Source organism: Xyrauchen texanus, chromosome 4 (genome assembly GCF_025860055.1).
Source record: "Xyrauchen texanus isolate HMW12.3.18 chromosome 4, RBS_HiC_50CHRs, whole genome shotgun sequence".
Lineage (NCBI taxonomy): Eukaryota > Metazoa > Chordata > Actinopteri > Cypriniformes > Catostomidae > Xyrauchen > Xyrauchen texanus.
The window spans coordinates 35262471-35287011 of NC_068279.1; the positions used below are offsets into that span (position 1 = coordinate 35262471).

At 36.4% G+C, this 24541-nt stretch overlaps 1 protein-coding gene across 1 annotated transcript in view; it reads left to right on the top strand.

The window, feature by feature from the left end:
• The window catches only part of adgrv1 (adhesion G protein-coupled receptor V1), a 178519-nt gene that overhangs the window by 142097 nt on the left and 11881 nt on the right, over positions 1-24541 (top strand). The window contains exons 85-87 of the mRNA XM_052125837.1: positions 2395-2573; positions 6010-6167; positions 19892-20013. Of these exons, the coding sequence (XP_051981797.1) occupies positions 2395-2573; positions 6010-6167; positions 19892-20013 (459 nt within the window). The remainder of the gene's footprint in view (positions 1-2394; positions 2574-6009; positions 6168-19891; positions 20014-24541) is intronic.

Sequence of the window (24541 nt, forward strand, 5' to 3'; positions counted from 1 at the left end):
TTACAATAATGAAAGCATCACTATTAAAAAGTTGTCTTAGAATAAACGTCTAACCAGAAGCATTCAATTGTAGTGTAAAACGTGCCATGGTCCATTTATATGATGGGCATATTTTTTAAATTGTTGAGTAGTGATGTGCTAATACTTATTGAAGCAATCAGACTGGCAGATGATAAAACAAGTGAAAAAAAATCCCATAGACTTACATTGAAGGAGGGAACTGAGCCATGTCTAGAGACCAGAATATCATAGCGACTTGGAAGTCCTTTAGCTTGGACCTGTAAATACATATTGAATAATTCTATGACAATGATTTTATCTCTCTTTTTCTCTGTCAATCCGCACTTCTATGTTAAATTACCAAACCCTCCTGGATACTGGTGCGTTCAGGCTGTACAGACGTCGCTGCCTTTTACATTCAGATCCAGTCGGGTTCTAAATAAATTGCCATGGAGTCGGACTCAGGTCTAATTTTATCGGGTTTGTCTCGGGTCGGGTTTTTCTTTTTCTTTTTTTATTAATTTATGCATGTCGAGTTCATGTTAGACGTTTTTTGGGTCAATTCGTGTCGGGTACAGCTCTTAGGACCCAAGAAGACCTCTTGCGTTGTGTGGGGATTTAATCTGTCATTATTGACATGTGTTGTATGTAGCTATAAAAAGCTTATTTTGCCTAATGCTTACATATAATGCATTGTTAGGTAGCATTGCAATGCATTACAATGCTAAAAATCCTGCAATATTCACCAAATATATATATTTTTTCCTGGTCAATATAGGGATGCACATTTTGGTTGAACAGCGAACTACAGTTTGATTAATTTTGGACTATTGTAGCCCATCGTATTCATGTCTATGCCCATTGTAGTAAAGAAAGACTACAAATAATTTTTTTACATGCTATAAATGGATTTTTAAAAATGATCGGTCGATTAATCAGTTATCTGCATTTTCCCTCTACCTTAGTTTTTGGTATTGGCAAAATCCACTATCGGTTGGCCACACAACACCCTTGCATTGTGGTTGCAAGTTTTACACAGGCAACCACTACTCAAATTTTTTTCAGACAATGTAGTTGAATAATCGTTTCTCTCCTTGTCTTATACATTGAGTTTTGTCTTTCTACTTCTCACCTCAATTGGTGTAGTGAAGAGATCTGGTCCCTCTCCCTATTCTAAAATTTTATCAATTAAAACTGTTGATCTCAGAGTTTGTTTTTCACACAGGAACTTGTGTATCAGCCTGTGCTAAAAAAGCTATCCAATAGATGCCAGAGAATCCCTATATTGGCATGGTTAAAGCCTCAGATCAATGGAAGTGAAGAGACTGGGGAATCAATATGGCCTGGTGCCAGCTCTTTCCATAATTACAAAGAAACCGAGAGGGATTGTGGAGTGGCCACCCAAAAGCTAACACACAGCATCCTGCCAGCTTTTCTCTTTTCTCTTCATCTGTTTTCCAAGTTCCCAGCACAGCAAAATAGAGCTGTGGCAATTCCTGTCCATTTATGGAGCAAATACTGATGGATGAAAGTGCCACCTCAGGGTTTTATCTTTGATGTTGTTTTTGAACTCTCTGTTTTAATACTTCACCACCTAAAATAAAGTATTCTAAATAAGGTAGAACGTTTTTGGTATAATATGTTCACTAATACCTGATGCAACAAAAGAAAAATTAATTAGCTGAGGTCTATCACTAACAGATGTCCATTATTTTTAGCGGTTGATGCTTGTAGCCTTGTCCTCCCCTCTGAAAAGACAGACTGCTTTGTCATTATGTGAATTAATACATTTGATGGTATTCTCAATTGCAGATAAGCCAACCCTAAATGGCAAGTAAAAACAAATCAATCTGTGATTGGTCACTTTACATGTTTGGAGACCATTATCAATTCCATGCTGGTCAAGCCTGGTTTATAATTGTTTGGCAAAACTTAGCTGGTAAAACTGGTCAACCAGCATGGTGGTTCTAGTGAAGCTGGTAAAATCAAGGAAGTCCTTCTTTTCTGTCCTGTTTTTTTTTTTTTTTTTTTGTGAGTGTTGTTTTCTGGGTACAAAAAGTGATATTAGGCAGAATGTTGACCTCAGTCTGTCTCTATTATTATATAGAAAATAGATGCAATGAAAGTAAATTGTGACTGAGGCTAACATTCTGCCTAACACCACAGAAGAAAGAAACTAATAAGGGTTTGGAACAACATGTGGTGAGTAAATGATGACAGAATTTACATTTTTGTGTGAACTATCCCTTTAAGAAACCTAGTGGTGACCAGTTTTGATGGTCTTTTGAGCAAGATCTTCAAAACACTAATAAGCCACACTTTTTATGAATCTACCTTTTTGCACCCCAGTCATCATGTTTCCACTTTCAGTAACATCCATCTTGTCTTTCCTAGGCTATAAACTTCTGGCAGATTTTAGTGATGAATGACGAGCACACAGAGAGACGCTATCTCCTCTACTTCCTGCTCAGCTGGGGACTTCCTGCTCTGGTCATTATCATCCTGGTCGTAGTCCTGCTGGGAGGTTATGGATGGAGTATTCATAGTGTCTATGGCCTGGTGCATGGAGATTTGTAAGTTTGTGAAAATGCTTGCACACATTCACACTGCATCCTAACCAGGCATAATGCAACAAGATTCCAGAGAAACGTAAAGTGTCTGTCCACGCTGAAAGTGAAAATGTTGCGTGCAATGGGACAATAACAGCCAATCAGTGGTGCGTTTCCCAAAAGCATTGCTGGCCAATTATGATTGCAAGTTCCATCGTTACCAAAATGTTCAACGGTTTGGTGTTGGTCAGATGGTTTGTTCATCTCTAAGTTTTTGGCCAGATTAAGCTGCAGTGTGGTCCAGACCTTTTGCCGTTTAGTCAAAGCTCTGGTTACATGTGAATAAAATCCATGCAATCGACTAAATGTCCTGTCGTTTGATACGGCCATGTGATTTATATAGATTTACATTATTATTCAACACATTATTGTGCCATACATGGAAGTGCCCATACATGGAAGTGCTCTGGCTGAAATTTTTTTTTTTTACGCAAACACTTCATACAAAACCTTGCACACATTTTTGTCCCTCTGTCAGATTTATAGCCGCTCCTTTCCTGTGTTATTGTATATAATGTTTTTTTTTTCTCTCACACTCTCTCCTTTGCCCTATTTCCATTGAGTGTGTATGGTCTAGGGAGTTTATTTGTAAGTTGGGCAGAGCTGATATTTTTAGCTCCTCTGTGCTTATGAGGTCACAAGCTGTGACTGTGTTCAGTTTCGGCCCAGCCATGCCTGTAGTGATAACAGAAGACTCCTCTCCACCCTGTCTCAAAGCTACACTCAACAAGTTAACTCCCATTTGGCTCATGCATGGCAAACAACCCTCTCTCCACGGGACAAACAAATTAGGTCACCTCACAGGGCACACCGCAGTTCTCGCCTTTACTCATATTATTGCTTCAGTGGGGGAAGTTACTATTAATAGTAACACATTCATTTATAGGGCCATTTTAAACACACATTTAACCATTCTGTACAAAAAACTGGCCTATCACATCAGAGTGCATTTTAAAAAAAAGTATCAAAGGAACAGCTGTTTTTAGGGTCAGAGAGGCCAAAAAATGGTCATGACAAACTACATGATTGTGTTTGGTGCAAGAAACTGTGACTAATTGTTAGTGTAACTACCAAGTCAAATGTACTACACATTAAGCAGTAAACCTTAGGAAAACACCACCCAAACTTCTTCAGATATAATCTACTGTATTATTGCCTTAAACTCCAGGCTTTTCCGTACTTAGTCTCTCTGATTAGCCCCATTGATTCATTTTAATTGGTTGTTCCGCTCGGGTCTGTCAGTGGTCCATTAGACCTCCTGATAATCCTTTGATTTAGAACTGCCAGAGATGCTGCTTAATTGGAGAGGATGCACTGTTTCAGTTGCTATGGTTACTCTGCAGGTATCATTATTGAGTTGTAAAGGATCAAGCCTTTTATTATTAGAATAAGCAGACCCAAATATTCACCATATTCTTCCTATTGTCACATGCATTGAATGTACTCCCTTCATGTAAAGTATTGACCAATGCAAAGTGATGCATTTTATATACTCACAGATACAGTATTTCAAAGTGCTTTGAATTCCTTAAATTTCACAAGCTCGATTTTGTATATGCTGTATGTCTATCCCAAAACACTCAACCAGTGTCATTAAAGACTGTTTTGTTTGCTCTCTTGCACTGTTTTAAAAATACTTTGCTCTAAATACGTCCTAGATGACTCATCCCCATATATAAACTTATCTTTCTGGATTTTATGATTTTTCTCTGATTTTATTATTATTAATATTGATTATTAAATTAATAATTATTAATATTTTCCTTTGGTCACTCCATGTATGTATTTCCATACATCCGTATTGTTAATCCTTAGCATTACATCAGCACAGGAGAGATATACTGATACGGTGCCTATACGCTAAATTGTGATGCTCTTTGATCATTTTGAAGATAAATTTGAGTTTCATTTTAGTATCAACTTTGTCAGATGTTTCTCCTAAAAAAATTATTTAGGATTAAAAATAGATATAAAATGAAACTTTTCTAAACTTAATATGGCTTCCACAGCTCAGATAATTACATTTTTCAAACTTTCGTGAAGTACCTTATAAAATCTGGGTGCAGTTTTTGACATTACTGAGATCTCTTCTGAAACTCTAGATGAAACAGTTATGTACAATTACTAAGATATTTTCTCAGGAGAAAAATCAGAGAAGTAGGGAAGTAAAATGTTTTATTTGCTCTCCATTGAATCTTATTACTGTTTAGAAGAAAAAGTTGAGAAATTAGGGTCACAATCTCTTTCTTTCGTAACATAAATAGTTGATTTGTTCATAGAAAAAGAGCTACATTCTTATTTCTGATTTCAAGAATATGTGTTTTTCTGTGTGGAATATATGAGAGGTTGCCCACTCAGTAAAACACCAACACAGTAAAGATATGTACATCTTGATACACAAGCCAGTGTTTCAAAGTTACAATCAGATGATGTCAAGTGGAAAATGGCCGGTCTGTTTTTTTGCCTAAATACTTTTCACATGCTTTAAATTCTATTATGGCTACACTGTGCCATTTCTCTGCTGTGAAATGCGTGTGGGCATTTGTCCATACTGTTTGGCTGGTCAGAAAGATGCCTGGCCTGTGAACAGAATGCAACTGCTGATTGTTTTGATACAGATCATGCCATAACAAGAGTTTCTCAAAGATTTCCCATTGGAAATACTAGCCAAATACTTTATAGCTGTATACAGGAGAAAAGCAAATGCCGATTGGAAGAAATACTTCAGATAAAGGGAGAAAAATAGTGTCAGAGAAAGACAGTGAGAAAGAATGTCAGGAGATTCATGCCTTCTGTGTGTCTTTAAGCACATTAAGAAATCTAGGCATTCAATAACAAACTAGATTGCACTTATCTGTTCTAAGTTGATTTAAAGAGTGTTCACTAAAAAAATGTCATTTTTTTACTCCCCCTTATGTTGCTACAATTCTGGAGGACTTTCTTCTATGGAACACTACAGGAAATGTTTGGCAAAATGTTCATGCTGCTCTTTTCCATTCAATAAGAGTGAATGGAGACAGAAAAAAGCATTATTGAAGTACCACAAAAGTAGCCCATCTGACTCGAGTGCCATCCTGAAGCTATACAATAGCTTTGTATCGGGAACAGACAGAGGTCGTTATTAGTAAAAATCTCAAATCTGATTAGCATATATTCAAAAGTTGCACGTTATGTTGCACCAATTTTGAATGCTTGAATAAACTTGGAATATAGCACACAAGTTGTATGAAAAAGTTTTTGGTCATTTTGGAGCTTGACATTGTTTGTCCACATTTCATTTTACAAATGGGAAATAACACACACACACACACACAGAATACAGATGAAACAATATGAGTTCCAATACTTTTTATTGTTTAGCTACAATTACAAAAACAATTATTGTCTCCTTTCTATAAAGGTGCTTCATCCCAAATGTGTATGCTGCTCTTTGTACGGCCACCCTGGTTCCTCTCATTTGTTTGGTGGGGGTGCTGGTGATCTTCATCCATGCGTACCAGGTCACTCAGCAGTGGAAGGCTTATGATGACGTTTACCGAGGCCGGACAAACAGCTCAGGTGTGTATGCTTGTGTTTTTTTTACAATGTAATTTTTTACAATTTACAAAAGTTGGCTAATAATTACCCTCACGGTATCCTGCCATTTCAAAAGCAAAAGGTCCTTGCCCAACAATGAATGTGTTACACTAAAACAGTGCTTTAAAAGGAAACACCTGATAATAATGTAGGAGAAACTGAAAGTAAACTAAGAGAAGGTGCTTTCCCATGGAAAGTCTCTTGTTGCAAAGCAATCATCATATTGCTCCATGTCCTTTTTACCATCAGGTTCTTTCCAAATTAAAATTGCCTTCGGCAGTTTTGTGTAGATGGTAGACCATTGAATTAAATCTAGAGTAATTGCTGTGCCACATCCGCTCATAAAGTATGTGTTTTCAATCATGTTTTCAGATTGAATTACAAGTTTATGGATCAAACACCTTAATTAGCTAATTAGCTATTTAATGTTTGCAACCCAAACCTTCACATTTAGATTTAAAGGTACTGTTTAAAATGTAATATCAGCACCTTCTTGCCTATGTTTGTACAATTAGCATGTTAAACAAGCCCTTTCTCTTGTTAATCACTGTGATGGTTTCATTGTTTACATTTAACTGCTGTTCTGGGTCTTTAAATGGAGGAATTGTACAGTGTGCGTGTGGATGGTCAGCAATGTTTGCCATGTGCAATGTTAGCTTTCCTCTTTGTGTGCAAAGCTGATCCTAAACCACTCAACTTTATTACAGAGGGCTGCACAGTCAGCCCACCCTTCACTCGCAAACACAACGACCTCACTGTAGAACTCCCACTTGTGCCTTTACGAACTGTATTGCAGCACACACTAATGTAAGCAATAACATTCTGCAGAAAACTTGTTCCGTTTTGACAGAGGTATTCCCAAGAAGCATAGTCAGACAAATACAGTTCTAAGGAACCTGAAACACTTTTCTTTTATCTATCATAAATCAGTGTTTAGTCCCTTTTCCATGCAATGCCATCCTGAGAAATGACACCTCATGTCAATCGTGCAGCTGAAGATGACCACTTCCTGAACAACCTATTGAACACTCTTTTATTAAAAGTTACATATTAATGTAAATATTAATATGAAGTAAAAAAAATGGCATGTTACCTTCAAGTATTTCTTCAAGTTAACATTGTTTCTTGTTTTAGTAGATATTATTAGTAGATATTAATTCTACTTAAATAGACATAATAATAAAGAAAATGTATAAAAAAAGATCATTAATAGAAAATAACAAAGGATTAAGAGAAGTGGGTTGCTTTCGGTTTGTTGTTTTATAAGTGTTAACATATTCTATTGCACATGTTTGCATTCACATAATACATAACTGGCTGTGTTTACATTAAATACATGAAGAACAGCATTATGATCACAAACCGCATTTGACCATTCATGCACACATAGCTTAGAGCGAACATTGGTCAAAAATGCCCTTGAGATATTAGGTGCTCCATAAAGGCTGCGTTCACACACCACGTTCACAAAGCTGCAGAATGCGGTTGTCAGTCCTGTTTAGAGTAGTTCAGACTCAGTTTGGTTATTAACTAGAGTTACAACTGTATTCTATAAAGTCTTAAATTTCAGTTGGTTGGTTGGCTGGTTGTTTTTTTTGTTTACTAATATTAAGTTTGGGCCCTTCATTTGCCATAACTGTGAAGTTGAGCCTAAAAACTGAACAGATGTCATGCTTGTTGCGTGCCTCATACAAAAACTAGTAGTTGACTTGCGTAAACTCTCGCATCAATGAACATCCGATTGCTTTTTAGCAAGCAATGAGTGCTAGGGTTCAAAATACTGTTACTAGTTAATATTTAACCCAGCTACTAAACAACCATATACTGTAAAAAAGTGAACATATGTAGTTGTTAGATATTTCTGCCTGCTCTGGCTCTTAAAATGCCATTTCTTGGTGTAAACCAATCGGAAGTTGATTCAGTCATATTAAATAATACTTTTGACCTGAATATACCATTTGGATGTAATGACGTGAGGCACATTCTGCAGTTACCTGGCAAATTATTATAATTTTTTTATAGTGTAGTAACAAAAACTTTTCAAAAAATATTCTAAATAATTCTATTATTCACAATCACAGTCTGTAATGCATTGCATATTCTGATATAACTGCATGCAAAAAAACAAGCATATAGTCAATATGATTCCTTGAATTAGCTGCCATTTGTGTTTGCCAGATCAGACTAGACTAGTACTATATGATTCAGAGAGCATGTTTTGATAGTAAACAAAGCGATTGAACACACTAAAGCTTTTTATGAGCCTTTCACCTGTACTTTGAACTAGTTTTAAACTAGGTCTTACAGTACAGTTTACAGATGGTGTTAGTTATCTGTTGTTGTAAATAATAAAAATTACAACCACTTCACAACAAATGTATCTTTTAAGGAAATTGTAAAAATGATCTATACACATGTTTTGCTACTCTTCAGAAGTTAAGGGAAGAATTAAGAAAATTTTAACCTGATTGAAAATGTTCAGACGGCTTTATTTTCTTTAATTACTCTTTGCAATGACTTCAATTTAAACAACTGCTTGCAATTTCTATAGGTCATGCTTCCATACAACTTTCAGATTGCAAAATATCTTTACAGCTCAGAGCAGTCTACAAACACTGTATAAAACACTGTCATCCAAATCAGCTGCTGCTTTATGCTGTCTACTTTGCTCTCCTGCATCTCATATTTTCATGTCCTTGCTTATGCTTTTATCACTAACACACCTGTTACATAATGCCCTTTTGAGTTGAGCCTGACCTACTGTGCATTTTAAGCTGTATATCCTAAAGAAGTGTTTTGGACCTGTTTTTGAGGGGTGAATGAGGTGTAAATGAGAAAAACTAAATGAGAGATGCATGTGTATAAGAAAAAAAAAATCTGCACTTTCTCAAATAATTGTAAAATCACTTGCCATTATATCAAACACAGTTGAAAGCTATTTGGTCCATGAAGCTTAACATTGTCTAGGTGTTTGTTTTTGAGTTGCCACATTATGCAATAGACTGACATGTGTTGAGGTCAATATTAGGTCCAAAATGGCAACAAAAAAAAAAGATTTATCTTGAAACTCGTCAGTCAGTCATTGTTTTGAGGAATGAAGGCTATACAATACTTGAAACTGCCAAAAGATGGAAGATTTCATAAAAGGTGTACATTACAGTCTTCAAAGACAAAGGATAACTGGCTCTCACAAGGACAGAAAGAGATGTGGAAGGCCAGGTGTACAACTAAACAAGAGGATAAGTACATCAGAGCCTCTAGTTTGAGAAATATATTCCTCACATGTCCTCAGCTGACAGCTTCATTGAATTCTACCCGCTGTTTCATGTACAACAGTAAAGAGAAGACTCAGGGGTGCAGTCTTATGGGAAGAATTGCACAAAAAAAAACACTTTTGAAACAAAAAGAAAAGATAAAGTAATATATAAATAACTTAATTCTGTTTGTATTTCTATTGTAGTATTTACTTATTTTAATGATATTATTTTAAATGTTTTATTTCACGACCAGCTCCAAAACTATAAATATTTGATGCATCATCAGCTTTGCATGTGTTATACAAAAACATGTATGTGTGTGTGTATTTCACAAAACATTAACATTAGATTAGCCTGCAACAGATCCTTAATTAGGTGTTGCTGGTTTCTGGAACAGCTTTAGATTTTGTTCAACCTCTTTCTTTATACTTAGAACTTGAATCAACACTAGTTTTCCCTAGAGAGGCTCCAGTTCTCCGAGAACATGTTGTATGGAACCCTGGCGTGTCTCCCGCTATGCCCCCCACTCCCACAGTTCAGAGGACAGAGCAGAATGTACAAATGTCACCCACACGCACACGTACACACAAAATGATAGCCAATGTTTGGTTTTCAGAGTCAGTTGATCTAGTATGTATTCCCATCTTGAGATCTTTGTTTGTTTTGTTCTCTCAAACTTACTGGACTCTTCTGGTGTTCCTCCATATCACTTACTGGAAGATCTTTATTCTTCCCGCTCTCTCTGCCTTTCATCTCTCTACCAAGATTCTCTTCCTTAACCACCCATGTCTTTTCCAGTTGCAACATTTGGTCTTTTTTTCTTATCATTGAAGCTGTTGGCCAGACAGATGTTAGCTCACTCAAGAGGGAGACAGAGGAAGGCCTTTCTTCCTCTGAGCTGAACTATGGCTGACTGTTGTGGCAGCTGGTTTGGCATCTTAAACAGGAGCCAGAGAGCTGTTTCACATTAGGGCCCTGCTGTCTGTCCCCAGAGATCCTTAGTGCTTGCATTCTCATGCTGTGGGACTTCTTTTTATTAATAAACAAGAGGCACTTTTTACTCCTCACTCCAATTTCTGTTTATGAGCTTAGGAATTGCATTATAATTTGGATGATATATATATATATATATATATATATATATATATATATATATATATATATATATATATATATATATACTAGTATATATTAACAGATATGTTGGCATTGAATTTGTCATGACTTCACCTTAATTGTTCTGCTTCTGTACTTTCTGTACAACTATAATTTGACTATAATAACAAAAAGTGTTTTTGTTGCACTGACCAATATGGCAGTCATTTTGGACTTATATTATGGCAATGTAGAAATTCACTGTTGTTTGCGGTCAGCTTTAATTTATTTGAGAGCAAACGTGTCTTATAATAGGGTGGTTACCAAGATAAAGTGAGTAGTATATGGCTGGTTCTGTGATCTCAACATGGAATCCCCATATATTTTAAAAGCGCTATTCATTTCTATAGGGGTCATATTTTAACAAGGGAAAAATTACTGAGTGCCTCCTTAACATCAGCATTTTTTAATTCTTGATTATGAGTGGTTGACACGTGTGCCATGGTTGTTGATACATTTTCTATAATTGCACATCTCTGAAGTAGTTTCTGGTTTGTTTACTGCATTACTGTTTATCACTTATCCAGTCTTGGAATGTGAAATTAAACGACAGCAAGGTAAACTTGTACAGCAGTGAATGGGAGACCACAGCAAATACATTTTTACTTACCTGTTTTCTCCAACAATAAAAAAAACTTTCTAAAATAAAAAAGAGCAGCAGTCAGAAGATAGAATGATAGAATTTTTCTGACACTCCCTCAGCAGCTGTATTAGATACCTCATCACAGCTGTGTATTTTTTTTTTTTTTTTCAAACTTATTCTAGTGTAATATAATACAAAGTATAATGCTGTATATTTACACAAAATAATAAAAAAACTTTCACTATGTGGAAAGGGTGTAGCCATGGCCTCACAAGATCATGGTTTTAACTGAAAGAAGAAGAGCTCTAGTCAGTTCAATTGAGTTTGAGTTCCCTGAGTTTGGGAACCTGCAGCTTCTGAGGCAGCCAGATTCAGACCACAGCCTGGAATGTGCTTACAGAGATGGAAAGCAAAGGCAATCAGGGAGAGGAGGGAGAGAGAACAGCACGTACTGAAAGGAGGCTGATATTCAGGACAACAAAAGGTACAGGAAGTGAGGAGTTTGTTGAGGGAAGAATTGGGAAATAATAATGAAATTGGAAGGTTTTTGATATGTGAAAGAAAACATTCTGAGACAGAAAGAGCAAATGAGAGGACAAACAGTTTTGGTTGCACTTTTGCTCTCTTAGTGCCCATACACATGTACAGAAACTGTAAGACAACATGAAATTGAAATCAAAGATTTGTAGCTAATGTTGTAGATGTAGTCAATGTCTGTTAGCTTTGAGATTATCTTTGCCCAAGTTTACCTCTAAACTAACTTTTAGCAGATTTATGCATTTAAAAGTATAGTCTTTATCTTTTGGTAAACCAATATAAAATGTTGATGAGTCATCTTGAATCACGGGCATATCCATATTTTTGTCCTTCTCTAGAATGAGAATCCCCCTCCCCTAATACCAGTAATGTAAACTAAAGACTATTGGCTATTAAAAAAGAGAGAGAGAGAGAGAGAGAGAGAGAGAGAGAGAGAGAGAGACAACAAGCTCTTTGATATGTCCCACCTTCAAATTCAACTCCTTGTTCAGCAGGATATGTCAACACAGGAAAGAAAACTGCACTCTTCAATGTGGTCTTTCATTATGTTAGCTTGAAAAAGCCAACATACTGTTGTATACTTTTAACTTTTTCTGTTTTTGTTTTTTAATCCTTAAACTAATCCTACAGCTTTCAAGCTACATCCACCAAATTTGATCCACCAGACCTTCAAACTGATCTGACTTAAAGTTTTCCCATAGCTAACTGTCAAATATCCCATAGACTTACATTGAAAGAATGTTGAAATGAACCAAGAATATTTAAAATACTACTGTCAAAAAAAAATATTTTTTTTATTCAAAATTCCTGCCAGGCCAAGATTTATCAAGACAATATCAACATTTATCTGGACAAACTTTGCTTATCTAGTTACAATAGCGATCCAACTTTAAATACAACACTAATACAACTTACAAAACAGTGTCTTTACAGGTATCTCTGCAAAATAATTACACATCAAGTACATGTTGTTCATTTATTATACTCAGTAGTTGTATGCTAGTCCTTGACCTTCCATTCATCCATGAAAACTCCCTATTGGTTAACCACTGTTATAAAAAATCTAGAGTTCTGGCAAACTCACCACTCATTATTTTCACATGAAAATGAGCTTGCGGGTTTTGCCAGAAGTTTGCTGCTTTTCACCCATAGAGGTGAACCTGTAGCAACAGTAGAGGATTTGCAGTTGCTGGCAAACACCTCTGTGGCAAACTTGTAGCAACAATGAAGAGTTTGCCGCAAAGCTCAATTTCATGTGAAAATAATGCATGTCAAATTTGCTGCAGTGGTTTATCTGAACTTTTGAAGAGGCTTATTGAAAATTGTGGGAGACATTTCCCCAACAGTGTTTAAGATTGTTACGGCCCTGCACGTATGTTATATGGTATAATGATGAAAAGAAAAGGATCACCTCTTTAGTCATTTTATTTTCTTTAGTAATTGTGTCAGTAAAACAAATAGCAACTTGAAAATCACAAAAGTAAATCTTAGATGGCCATGGCACTTTAATTTACATTTTTAAACTTTGGCTCTTTGCCATGCGTTGTCATTCTAATGAGGAATTTGTGGCCTTCCTTTCTTTGCCAAGTCTGTCATAACATTTTCCTGGTTAAACTGGCAAGTCCTGCACTGGCGCGCCACAAAGACATTTCAGTCATGCGTGTGCTTGTCTTTGTGCTCAGTGGTGTTATCTGATCCACATTAACATCAATGAACCCCCAACCAGCCATGTACTAGCCAACAGAACAGATGTTAATGTTGTGCATTAGCTTTGATGGTGAAATGCAATGGGACAGTGCTGCAGCTGAAGGCTCAGAACAGAATGTTCTATACAGCAAGCATTGTCCCTAAAGGAAGCCCATTATTGGATTGGACTGATTCTCTTCACACTCGTTCAGTCTAATGAAAGCCAATTAAAATCACATTTGCTGTTTTTGTTGTTGTTGTTGTTGTTGTGTTTGCATGCCTATCAAATGACGCTTTGAGAATTTGAGAATTTACTTGAAATCTCTTATGAACTTGCAGGGTGTTTGCTTGGCTTAATTTGATTAGGAGGCTGCATGCACAAACAAGGCCACAGGTGCTTGTCTGATTGTTTGCCGTCATCAGGGATTCAGTAAGTGTAACCGAGGGAAGTTCTGTATTGTGGAGGTTAAACTGATAAATATTCTCCCGATCCATATCTTGTGTAACATGTGATGCACTCCAATCAATGTTCAATCTCTTCAATGTTTTTCTGTCCATGGACCCCATAGTTAACATAGATGGAGCAGAGAGCAAATGTTGCATACGGTATAAACTTCAATGTTTTATAATAAACCTGGCATATAATAACATTTATAACATCCCTCTAAATAGCGAGTTAATCACTCACAAATGCGATAACATTTCATGCTTTTTATAAGTTACTGGTGAAATTCAGATTTTACTCGCCAGAGCTTGAGTTGTGTAGTGGCAAAGAAGAACTTTAGCATTGCAATACTTTTACTGAATAAGAAGCCAGCAATTAGGAAGCTGGATTCAGCCTCGTCTTTTACAGCATGTTGTCTCGTAAGCGTGCACCCTAAAGGAAAATTACTTTATTTTTGTGAAAGGAAAAATAAAGTAAGTGGGTCTTAAGGTGTCGTGATTGCGCTGTCTCCATCACTTTAGTTGAGCCTTGAAATGTCACTGACATTTCATTTAACAACGTCAACTATGACTTTGATTAAACTTTTCCACTGACTGTTTTCACAAAATTCTTAGATTTAAAGCATGGATACAGACTAGCAACATGCCTGTTGGACAACTGTTAGAAGGAAAAAGTTTTGCAAAACTAGAGAGCTTGTAGATTTGAATTTGAGAAATACAATAAATATTTCTACAAGCTAGTCATACATATTATACAAGTTAAAGTTTCCTTTTGCTTCATTCATTGTATTTTGTATCAAAAGACGAGACTCATGCACCCCATTTTCATGTCTCTTTTAAAATTCTTTCTGTTATTTACAGTCATTTGGTGATCTTAAAGATAAAAATAAACATTATTTTTAATCATACATTGCGATGAGGGAAAAACAACTGTGCAGCTTCTCTCTCTTTAATCTGTGCTGCGCTCATTCAACCGTAACCACTTGCTTGCGGAGCAGTAAGTTTCTTAAACAGACAGTATAAATGTATATCAATGTAAATCACACAAGTGCATATAAACATGTTATAAAATGTAGTAATTTAGTAAGTGTAATAAATGTGTAAATGTGTAAATATATTTAAAAGGCACAATCATTTGCATTACATTTACATTTATGCATTTGGCAGACACTTTTATCCAAAGCGACTTACAGTGCAATGATTACAGGGACAATCCCCCTGGAACAACCTGGATTTAAGTGCCTTGCTCAAGGGCACAATGGTGGTGGCCGTGGGGTTCGAACCAACGATCTTCTGATTAACAGCCCTGTGCTTTAGCCACTACGCCACCACCACTCCAATCATACATTATTAAATATTTTAACTTCACAAAACACTGTAAATATGAAAGAATTTAACAAACACAAATCTTTAACAAACCTATGCTATTTATGCTAGGCTATTTTTTTGTGCATAGTAGTTTTGAAGTAGTAGCACTTAAATTATTATTTATATAATATACTTATTCTATTTTCATTAAGTTCCAACCTTTTCCCCAACATTTTAATTTGTATGAAATTTCAAACAGTGACAACAGCTTGTATCATTATTAAAAATGCAAATTCATGACTTCATATTCATTGATAGAATGTGAAATTTGTACATTTGTACACAAGCTAAAATGTGATTTAAAGGATCAAAAAGGTTTTTACTGATGTAAAAAACAGCAAGTAATTTTTTATCAAATCTAGACAGGCCCCATTTCCAGCAGTCAACAATCCAACACATTATCCTTGAGTAATCGTGCTAAATTGCTATCAAACACAGCTGAAAGCTATTTGGTTCATTAAATGAAGCTTAACATTGTCTTTGTGTTTGTTTTTGAGTTGCCACATTATACAGTGTCTTAAGGTAAATATAAGGTCAAAAATGGCAAAAACTCATCAGTCAATCATTGTTTTGAAGAATGAAGGCTATACAATGCTTGCCAAAAAACTGAAGATTTCATACAAAGGTGTACACTACAGTCTTCAAAGACAAAGGACAAATGGCTCTAAAAAAATAGACACCTTACATGTCCTCAGCTGACAGCTTCATTGAATTCTACCTGCTTAACACCAGTTTCATGTACAACAGTAAAGAGAAGACTCAGGGGTGCAGGCCTCATGAGAAGAATTGCAAATAAAAAGCCACTTTTGAAACAGAAAATAAAAAAAAAAAAAAGGTCAGAGTGGGCAAAGAAACACAGACATTGGACAACAGATAATTGGAAAAGAGTGTTATGGATTTTAACCCCATTGAGCTTTTGTGGGATCAGATAGACTGTAAGGTGTGTGAGAATTGCCCGACAAGACAGCCACATCTATGGCAAGTGCTACAGAAAGTATCTGGACAAACTGACTACAATGCCAACAATCTGTAAAGCTGTCATTGCTACACATGGAGGATTTTTTGATGAGAACTCTTTGAAGTAGTTCAAGATGTTCTGAACATATATATATATATATTTTTTAAATTGTAATAGTAATTTTCCACATTATTAATGTCCTGATACATTGTGATCAGTTCAATGCCACTTTGGTGAATAAAAGTACCCATTTCTTTCCATAAGAGCAAAATCTGTACATTATTCCAATTGTATGACATCCACCAGTGTATGTACAATATATATATATATATATATATATATATATATATATATATATATACACACTGTCTGGCCAAAAATAAAATGCTATTTGGATTTAAATAATGGTTATGATCAGAGGTTGCTTCAATTGGTCAAGTCTAGACTCAGCAACGTTTTGTCAGCTGACTACCTGAATGAGAACTCTTATAATAATAATGATTATAATCTGGGGTTGCTTCAGTTGGTCAGGTCAGGCAAAAAAATTAAGTAATCTGACTACCTGAATGTACTAAATGACCAGGTTATCCCATCAATAGAATTTTTCTTCCCTGACGGCACAGGCATATTCCAGGACAACAATGCCAAGATTCATTGTACTCTGTAAAGTCTTCTCCAGCACTTCCCAAAGACTTTCAATGGAGTTAAGGTCAGGACACTGAGGTGGCCAATTCATGTTCGAAAATTATTCCTCATGCTCCCTGAAACTCTCTTTCACAATTTGAGCCCGATGAATCTTGGCATTTTCGTCCTGGAATATGCCTGTGCCGTCAGGAAAGAAAAATTCCATTGATGGATAACCTGGTCATTCAGTACATTCAGGTAATCAGATGACTTAATTTTTATGCCTGACCTTACCAACTGAAGCAACCCCAGATCATAATCATTATTATTATTTATATATATATATATATATATATATATATATATATAGATAGATAGATAGATAGATAGATAGATAGATAGATAGATAGATAGATATAACTATGATGATTCCCCGTTCTCGGTTTTCTTAATATCTTTTTCAGTTTAATCTTGTCAAATGTCTGGAGAGTAAAAACAAAAATGTACTAGCCAATGGCGATTAATTCTCCAGCGTGTCCTTATCTATATACTTACAAATTTATGACGCTTACATTTCAAAGCCATTAAGTCATTATTGAATATTTTGTTGATGATAACAAGGGTGAATTTATGCAAGTAATTAATGACAGAATTTAATTTTTGGGGTAAATTATCCCTTTGTTGGATAGAGCAGTTTTTAATTTAATTTTGTTTTAATTTTTTCACAAAATTTGTTTGAAATGAAACAATAATTGGCAGAGCACCTGTTGCCCTGTTGCCTCTAATAGTCCAGTCCAGTACAGTGCTGCCATCAAAGAATGATGTTAATATTCTAATGCCATTTGTGAATTCCCTGAATATACCAGTCCTCGCTGTGAACAATCATGGGCAAATGGATGTAGGGAACGAGTTCCAAATCAAATAAAGGCTGCATCACTCTTTTTAAAAAGAGTGATGCAGGTCTGTACTTTTCCCATTGTTTGGAACATTGAAGTGCCCAGCTGGGCTCATGTCCCTGTTGTTGTATTAAAAGGGGAACATGATAGGTGAGTCAGCCTGTTCTCCATTCAGGAGCTGTGCTATAATGGGGTTTTCAGGAGGTTGATGAGGTGAGTGGATGCAAATAAGGCCTTCTGAAAAGAAACAATGGCACAGGCTCCCACTCCATTAATTATCAGCAACAGCTCTGCCTGACTGTGTACTTTGAGTGTTACATGGACATCATTATCGCACTGGGGTTGGGCAAAAGTTGTTAGTGTAGGCAAATCTTATAAAAAAAATAAAAAAAAAGCAACAAATATAAATAAATAACTAAAAACATAAAAATGGAAACCTGCGTTATTGTAAACGGGCATGCACAACATGTAAACAGGCATGCACAAAACACTTTGGACAAGCCAGTACTGGTAAAAGTGTTTAGGCTTCGTGCAGAGCGAAATTGAAGTAACATAGATAAAAATCTGTGTGCGCCAATCGTTTTTTACTAAAACAGTTTAATGCCTTTTCATATTGGCTTATCAAGCATAATTGGTGTATGAATGTGCATGCAATTGTGACTATTGATCATCGGATTATACAAAGAAAATGTCAAGCTATTAGGGTATTTATAATTTGGACAATCTTAAAAGAAAGATCACTAAAGGTTTAAAATTATAAAGCATTAGATGTATTGTTCAAAATTACAAAAGAAGTATTTGGACACTTTCTGGCTGTCAAACCAAGTGGAACATGTTCATAGTTAATGTGATGTACTATACCTGCAGGTACTCTGCTTGGACACCTGTGGGAATATGAGAAAAACTCGTTAAAATTAATTGCTAAATGTTTAATAATACGGTATTTAGTTCTAAGAAAATGTCTAGCATCATTTGGTTGATGTTTTTTTTTTTTTTAAACAAATGCAAATAAATTAGGGTTTGGCTTAACTAGTCAAAAGTCCAAATACTTCATGATGCCATGTCTTTGAGTAAACTGTTGTATTAGGAGGTTGCACACAGTGGTGAGGACTGCTAACAGTGTGCCAATTTGGATATGAGATTATTCTTGGCAGATTATGAACTACCAAAGTGTACGTGTAAGTAAAGAGTGTATGCAACACACATTATTTGCCCCACAATCACAAGATGTTTCAGCAGTTAAAGTCTTAGTCAGTGTTCAAATAAAACACTCAGTCTGGTTAAGGTCCTTGTGCTAATATGCTTCAGAGACTCTTGGCACTGGGCTGCATTGTTTGCCCATAAAGGCCACTCTCTGGCCAGGCACTTTGCACCCATGGCTGCTTTCATTCACCTCAGCCCAGTCACTGGACTAAAACCTGCTTAATTAGACAGCTCATATTAATTGCTCTCTCTCTCTCTCTCTCTCTGTTTTCACTTTATAACAGCACATCTTGGACTTTTGCCCTGGGTCAATAAACATGCCCACATGACTCTTGTGTCAAAGCAAAAGCTTTTTAAAGGGTTCTGGCTGCATGCGAAAGCCTTGTCCTGAGCTATGGAAAAACTGAAGCAGTGTTGTGTGCCAGGCCAGCTCACTTTATAACTGAAAACAGCACCGATGCTTAGCTCAGGGCTGGCACTAGTACATCAAGCAGAAAGATAAAACAGCCCAGTCAGCATCTATCCATATGAAAACGGATGAATATTCTAGAAATACAGTGGCCCCAAAAAGTATTTGGACGCAAAAGTTCCACTTAAAAATGTTGCATTAAATAAAAAAAATATCAAAGCAAGTGAAATCTGCAAACAAAGAATGCTAGAGCTTTTCTCTAATTCATTTGTTTCACTCTCTGAGCCTTTTTTGTAATGACTTTTAACCAAATGGTATAAAGGTTTTTTTTTAGTATATGTAGGTTGTCAGTTCTCCTCAAGTTCACACAGGTGTCCTCATCACATTAACTTTGGACATGTTCCACAAAGTGTCCAAATATGTTTTTCTTCATTTTGAACAATCTGTCTATTGTTTCATAATTGTAAAACTAACTAACTTCTATTTGTGAAATGTTTTGCTTGATAAGTGTGTTTGTGCACTTTTTGTGTTTGTTCATGCAAACTGAATTCAAACCGAAACTAACTGACATCATATTGCTCTTCAGAGGTTCCTATTTTGCTGTACCTGTTTGCTCTGGTGACACTGGTGTGTTTGTGGGCTGGACTGCATATGGCCTATAGATACCTGTGGATGCTGATCCTCCTAGTCATCTTCAACATCTTTCTGGTAAGAACGCACAGTACAGATGTGACATGAAGTAACTGCTGATTTCATAGCCAGTGATCTTTCTTAAAATATCAATTCTTCTTCAGCCAAATGGAAAATACAGTTATACAAGATAGTATATTTTAGTCACTACAGCATGACATGAATAAAGTGTAAAAAAAACTATTGCACGTCTAGGATAACCGAATAGTGATTCTGATATATACGAATAGTGGCGCATTGAAGGTTAACCGAATGTGGACTATCCGTGCACATCCTTAGCAGAAACTGTTCAACGTTCACTTTTTACAGTGTTATAACATATCTCTGTAAAAGAACAACACATAGCATTAAAACGGTACTGATACAGTAACTTTCTAAAGCAGAGGGTTGTCCTGCAATTTACTCTTAATATCTCTAAACAGCTAAATCTGTCTTAAAAGGCATGTTGCCATTGTGCCACTGAATCTGCAACACCAAGAACAGCATGGGATTGTTGTTCAGTTGGTCAGAAATGTGAGTAATTTTCTGCAAAACAAGACTAGAAACCCTTTCCAAAAGCAGACTAGATAAAAATACCAACATCAGTGCTTTCCTGCCCATATTTATTTTATTTTAGTGTTAGGATTAGGTAAACAACAAATAAGCCCAGCAAAAAAGCACATGATTAAACAGAAAAACGTATTTTGTTCTGTTTGTGTACGGCTTGTCCTGACGTTCGACTTACTAGTGGGTCAAATAAGCTGTTATTCTTTCTGACACAGCCTAAACATGCCACAGTTCTGAGTGGGAAATGTTGCCCTTCAACTAGAAAGAGCACCAAAAAATAGCACCAAAATCTTGTTTTGACTCCATTTGACTGAAACTCCCAATGCCCACTTGAAAATGTCAACAGTGCCTACAGCAAAACATGACCTCCTCCAAGTGCACATTTGCACAAACATGTGGGAGGCCCATACAGACAATGAAAGAGCTCACTGACAGTAGCATTGTTGGTATAAGGTTGATACAACTCGTTCTTTCATTGTTTTTGGAATTATTTTGCAACAAATTAACTTAAAATATGTTTTTGTGAAATTATTTTCCAGTCTATCTGTCTGCAACAATCAAGCCCGAAATACCTGTTTTCACTGGAGCTGTTTTTCTATGATGCTAACTTTCAGTCCTGTTTTTGTCTCCTTGGCTGTTGCAGTAAATGTAATTACAATGCACTGATATAATTTAAATGGTGCTACTATTTGCCTGATCAGTAAGTGCTGTAAACAGCTTAATATTAGCTTCAGTTGATTGATTTCAGGATGTGAGACTGTTTAATAAAGAAAGAGAGAGTGGTGTCAAAGAATACACCCATCTCGTGATACTCTTGAACACATCATTAGGAATATTTTGGGGGTAATCCTGCTTAAACTGCAGTTGCAATTATTTATTTTGCCAGATGCTATGGTCTTTTACAGGTATATGACGTAGCTCTATTATGTGATGATGGGACAGCTTTGAAGAATGAAACACACTTACCATATTTACCACAATCCAATTTACCCCACACTTCCTGAATAATCCAAAGCTCTTTAAATAGATCCTTTGTCATAATGACTGATGTAAGGGTGTGGAGAATACCACAATTCTGACCAAAATTGGCAAGATTAAAGATAAATAAAAACCAGAAAAAAAAATATTTTGTGGAGAGAATGAGCACTTGATTTTATTCTAATGCTTCACAGATAGAAATACTGGAAAAGGCCATTCTTCTGGCTCTTTTTTGTCTCTTTATTCCACTCCATTTCTCAAAAGATTTATTGTGTCAACCCATTTTCCTCATATCTCAGATAGTAAAAATGGCACTTCTTTGGTCTGAGCTGAGGACAGTTATGTAAATATCAGAAGTAATTGAGCATGCTGCTCTGGCCTCTGGACTTTTGTGTTTCTTTTAGATAGCAGTGATAAAGCTGCTCAGTGAAGCACAGACTGCCCACTCAAAGCCTATAAATTAGGCCTGAAATCAATACTCTATTTTTGTGAGAGCTATGTGTGTGCTGACGTCCATTATTTACTTTACAATTGATGGTGAGCCAAAGTAGCTTCATTGAGCATTGGATAATCGTTTCATTTGGATGCCATTCAATTTCTAAATATTTTGTTTAAGTTTAAAGAAAATGACTACAGTCCCTCATCAAAAAGTAATGTGGTGGTACCATGGTACAGTAATAATTAGGACTGTCAATCAATTGAAATGTATTAATTGCATGATGTGCCGATAATCTCAATTAATCACAATTATTCACATATTTATTTTTATTGTGATAAAGGTAATTTAGAATATAATCATTAAAATAATTATAAATATATAATAAATATAATATTTCAGACAATTCATATACATTACATCACATACATTTTTATTTTATTTTTTATTTAACCTTTATTTTACCAGGTAGGCCGATTGAGAACAAATTCTCATTTACAACGGCGACCTGGCCAAGATAAGGCGAATAAATGTGCAAGACAACATACATAATAAGTACACAGAACACAGAAGTGCAAATTACTAATTACAGTAAAACACAATACGGCAATACAGGGTCAAAAAAGCAGGATAAGGTATAAGTGAATTCTGTTGAGCAGCATAGCTAAGGCACTAGCGAATATATTTTAAAATATTTTACAATTTTAAAAATATAAAGTACAAAATATATACACTCACCTAAAGGATTATTAGGAACACCTGTTCAATTTCTCATTAATGCAATTATCTAATCAACCAATCACATGGCAGTTGCTTCAATGCATTTAGGGGTGTGGTCCTGGTCAAGACAATCTCCTGAACTCCAAACTGAATGTCAGAATGGGAAAGAAAGGTGATTTAAGCAATTTTGAGCGTGGCATGGTTGTTGGTGCCAGACGAGCCAGTCTGAGTATTTCACAATCTGCTCAGTTACTGGGATTTTCACGCACAACCATTTCTAGGGTTTGCAAAGAATGGTGTGAAAAGGGAAAAACATCCAGTATGCAAAAATGCCTTGTTGATGCTAGAGGTCAGAGGAGAATGGGTCGACTGATTCAAGCTGATAGAAGAGCAACTTTGCCTGAAATAACCACTCGTTACAACCGGGGTATGCAGCAAAGCATTTGTGAAGCCACAACACGCACAACCTTGAGGCGGATGGGCTACAACAGCAGAGGACCCCACCGGGTACCACTCATCTCCACTACAAATAGGAAAAAGAGGCTACAATTTGCAAGAGCTCACCAAAATTGGACAGTTGAAGACTGGAAAAATGTTGCCTGGTCTGATGAGTCTCGATTTCTGTTGAGACATTCAGATGGTAGAGTCAGAATTTGGCGTAAACAGAATGAGAACATGGATCCATCATGCCTTGTTACCACTGTGCAGGCTGGTGGTGGTGGTGTAATGGTGTGGGGGATGTTTTCTTGGCACACTTTAGGCCCCTTAGTGCCAATTGGGCATCGTTTAAATGCCACGACCTACCTGAGCATTGTTTCTGACCATGTCCATCCCTTTATGACACCATGTACCCATCCTCTGATGGCTACTTCCAGCAGGATAATGCACCATGTCACAAAGCTCGAATCATTTCAAATTGGTTTCTTGAACATGACAATGAGTTCACTGTACTAAAATGGCCCCCACAGTCACCAGATCTCAACCCAATAGAGCATCTTTGGGATGTGGTGGAATGGGAGCTTCGTGCCCTGGATGTGCATCCCAAAAATCTCCATCAACTGCAAGATGCTATCCTATCAATATGGGCCAACATTTCTAAAGAATGCTTTCAGCACCTTGTTGAATCAATGCCACGTAGAATTAAGGCAGTTCTGAAGGCGAAAGGGGGTCAAACACAGTATTAGTATGGTGTTCCTAATAATCCTTTAGGTGAGTGTATATAACATTTTACTGGATATTCCAGTATTAAAGTGTGTCTAGTAGGTAGATCATTTGAGTGCATGAATTATGTGACCACGATTATGGAAAAGAGCATTTGAGAAATATCTGAGCAACAAGAGTAGTACAAGAAAGTCAGCAGATATGACAATAATGCTGGTGAAAGAGGCCCACTGTGCAATACGGGCATAGGATAAGGTAGAAAAGTTGAAGACAGTTAGCAGGTACATAGATCGGACAATTGTTCAGAAAGGAGTAGTTTAAAGGCAGCTGGTGATATAAGTGTTTCAAGTTTTAGGTTTTTTTGTAGTTCATTCCAGTCATTGGCGGCTGCAAACTGGAAGGATTGACGGCCGAATGTTGTGCAGGCTTTCGGAGTGACTAAGGCGATATACCTACTAGATCGTAAACTGCGAGTAGGTAGAGCGATGGTAACTAGACAGCTTAAGTAAAGGGGAACTTTGCCAAGCAGAGACTTATAAATAAGTTGGTACCAGTGAGTTAAATGCTGAGTAGTTAAAGACGGCCAACCGACTAAAGCATAGAGCTTGCCGTGGTGGGTGTTGTAATGGGCATTTGTAACAAAACGTAAGACGCTATGATAAATCACGTCCAGTTTTTTCAGCAGAAAGTTTGAGGCAGTTCTAT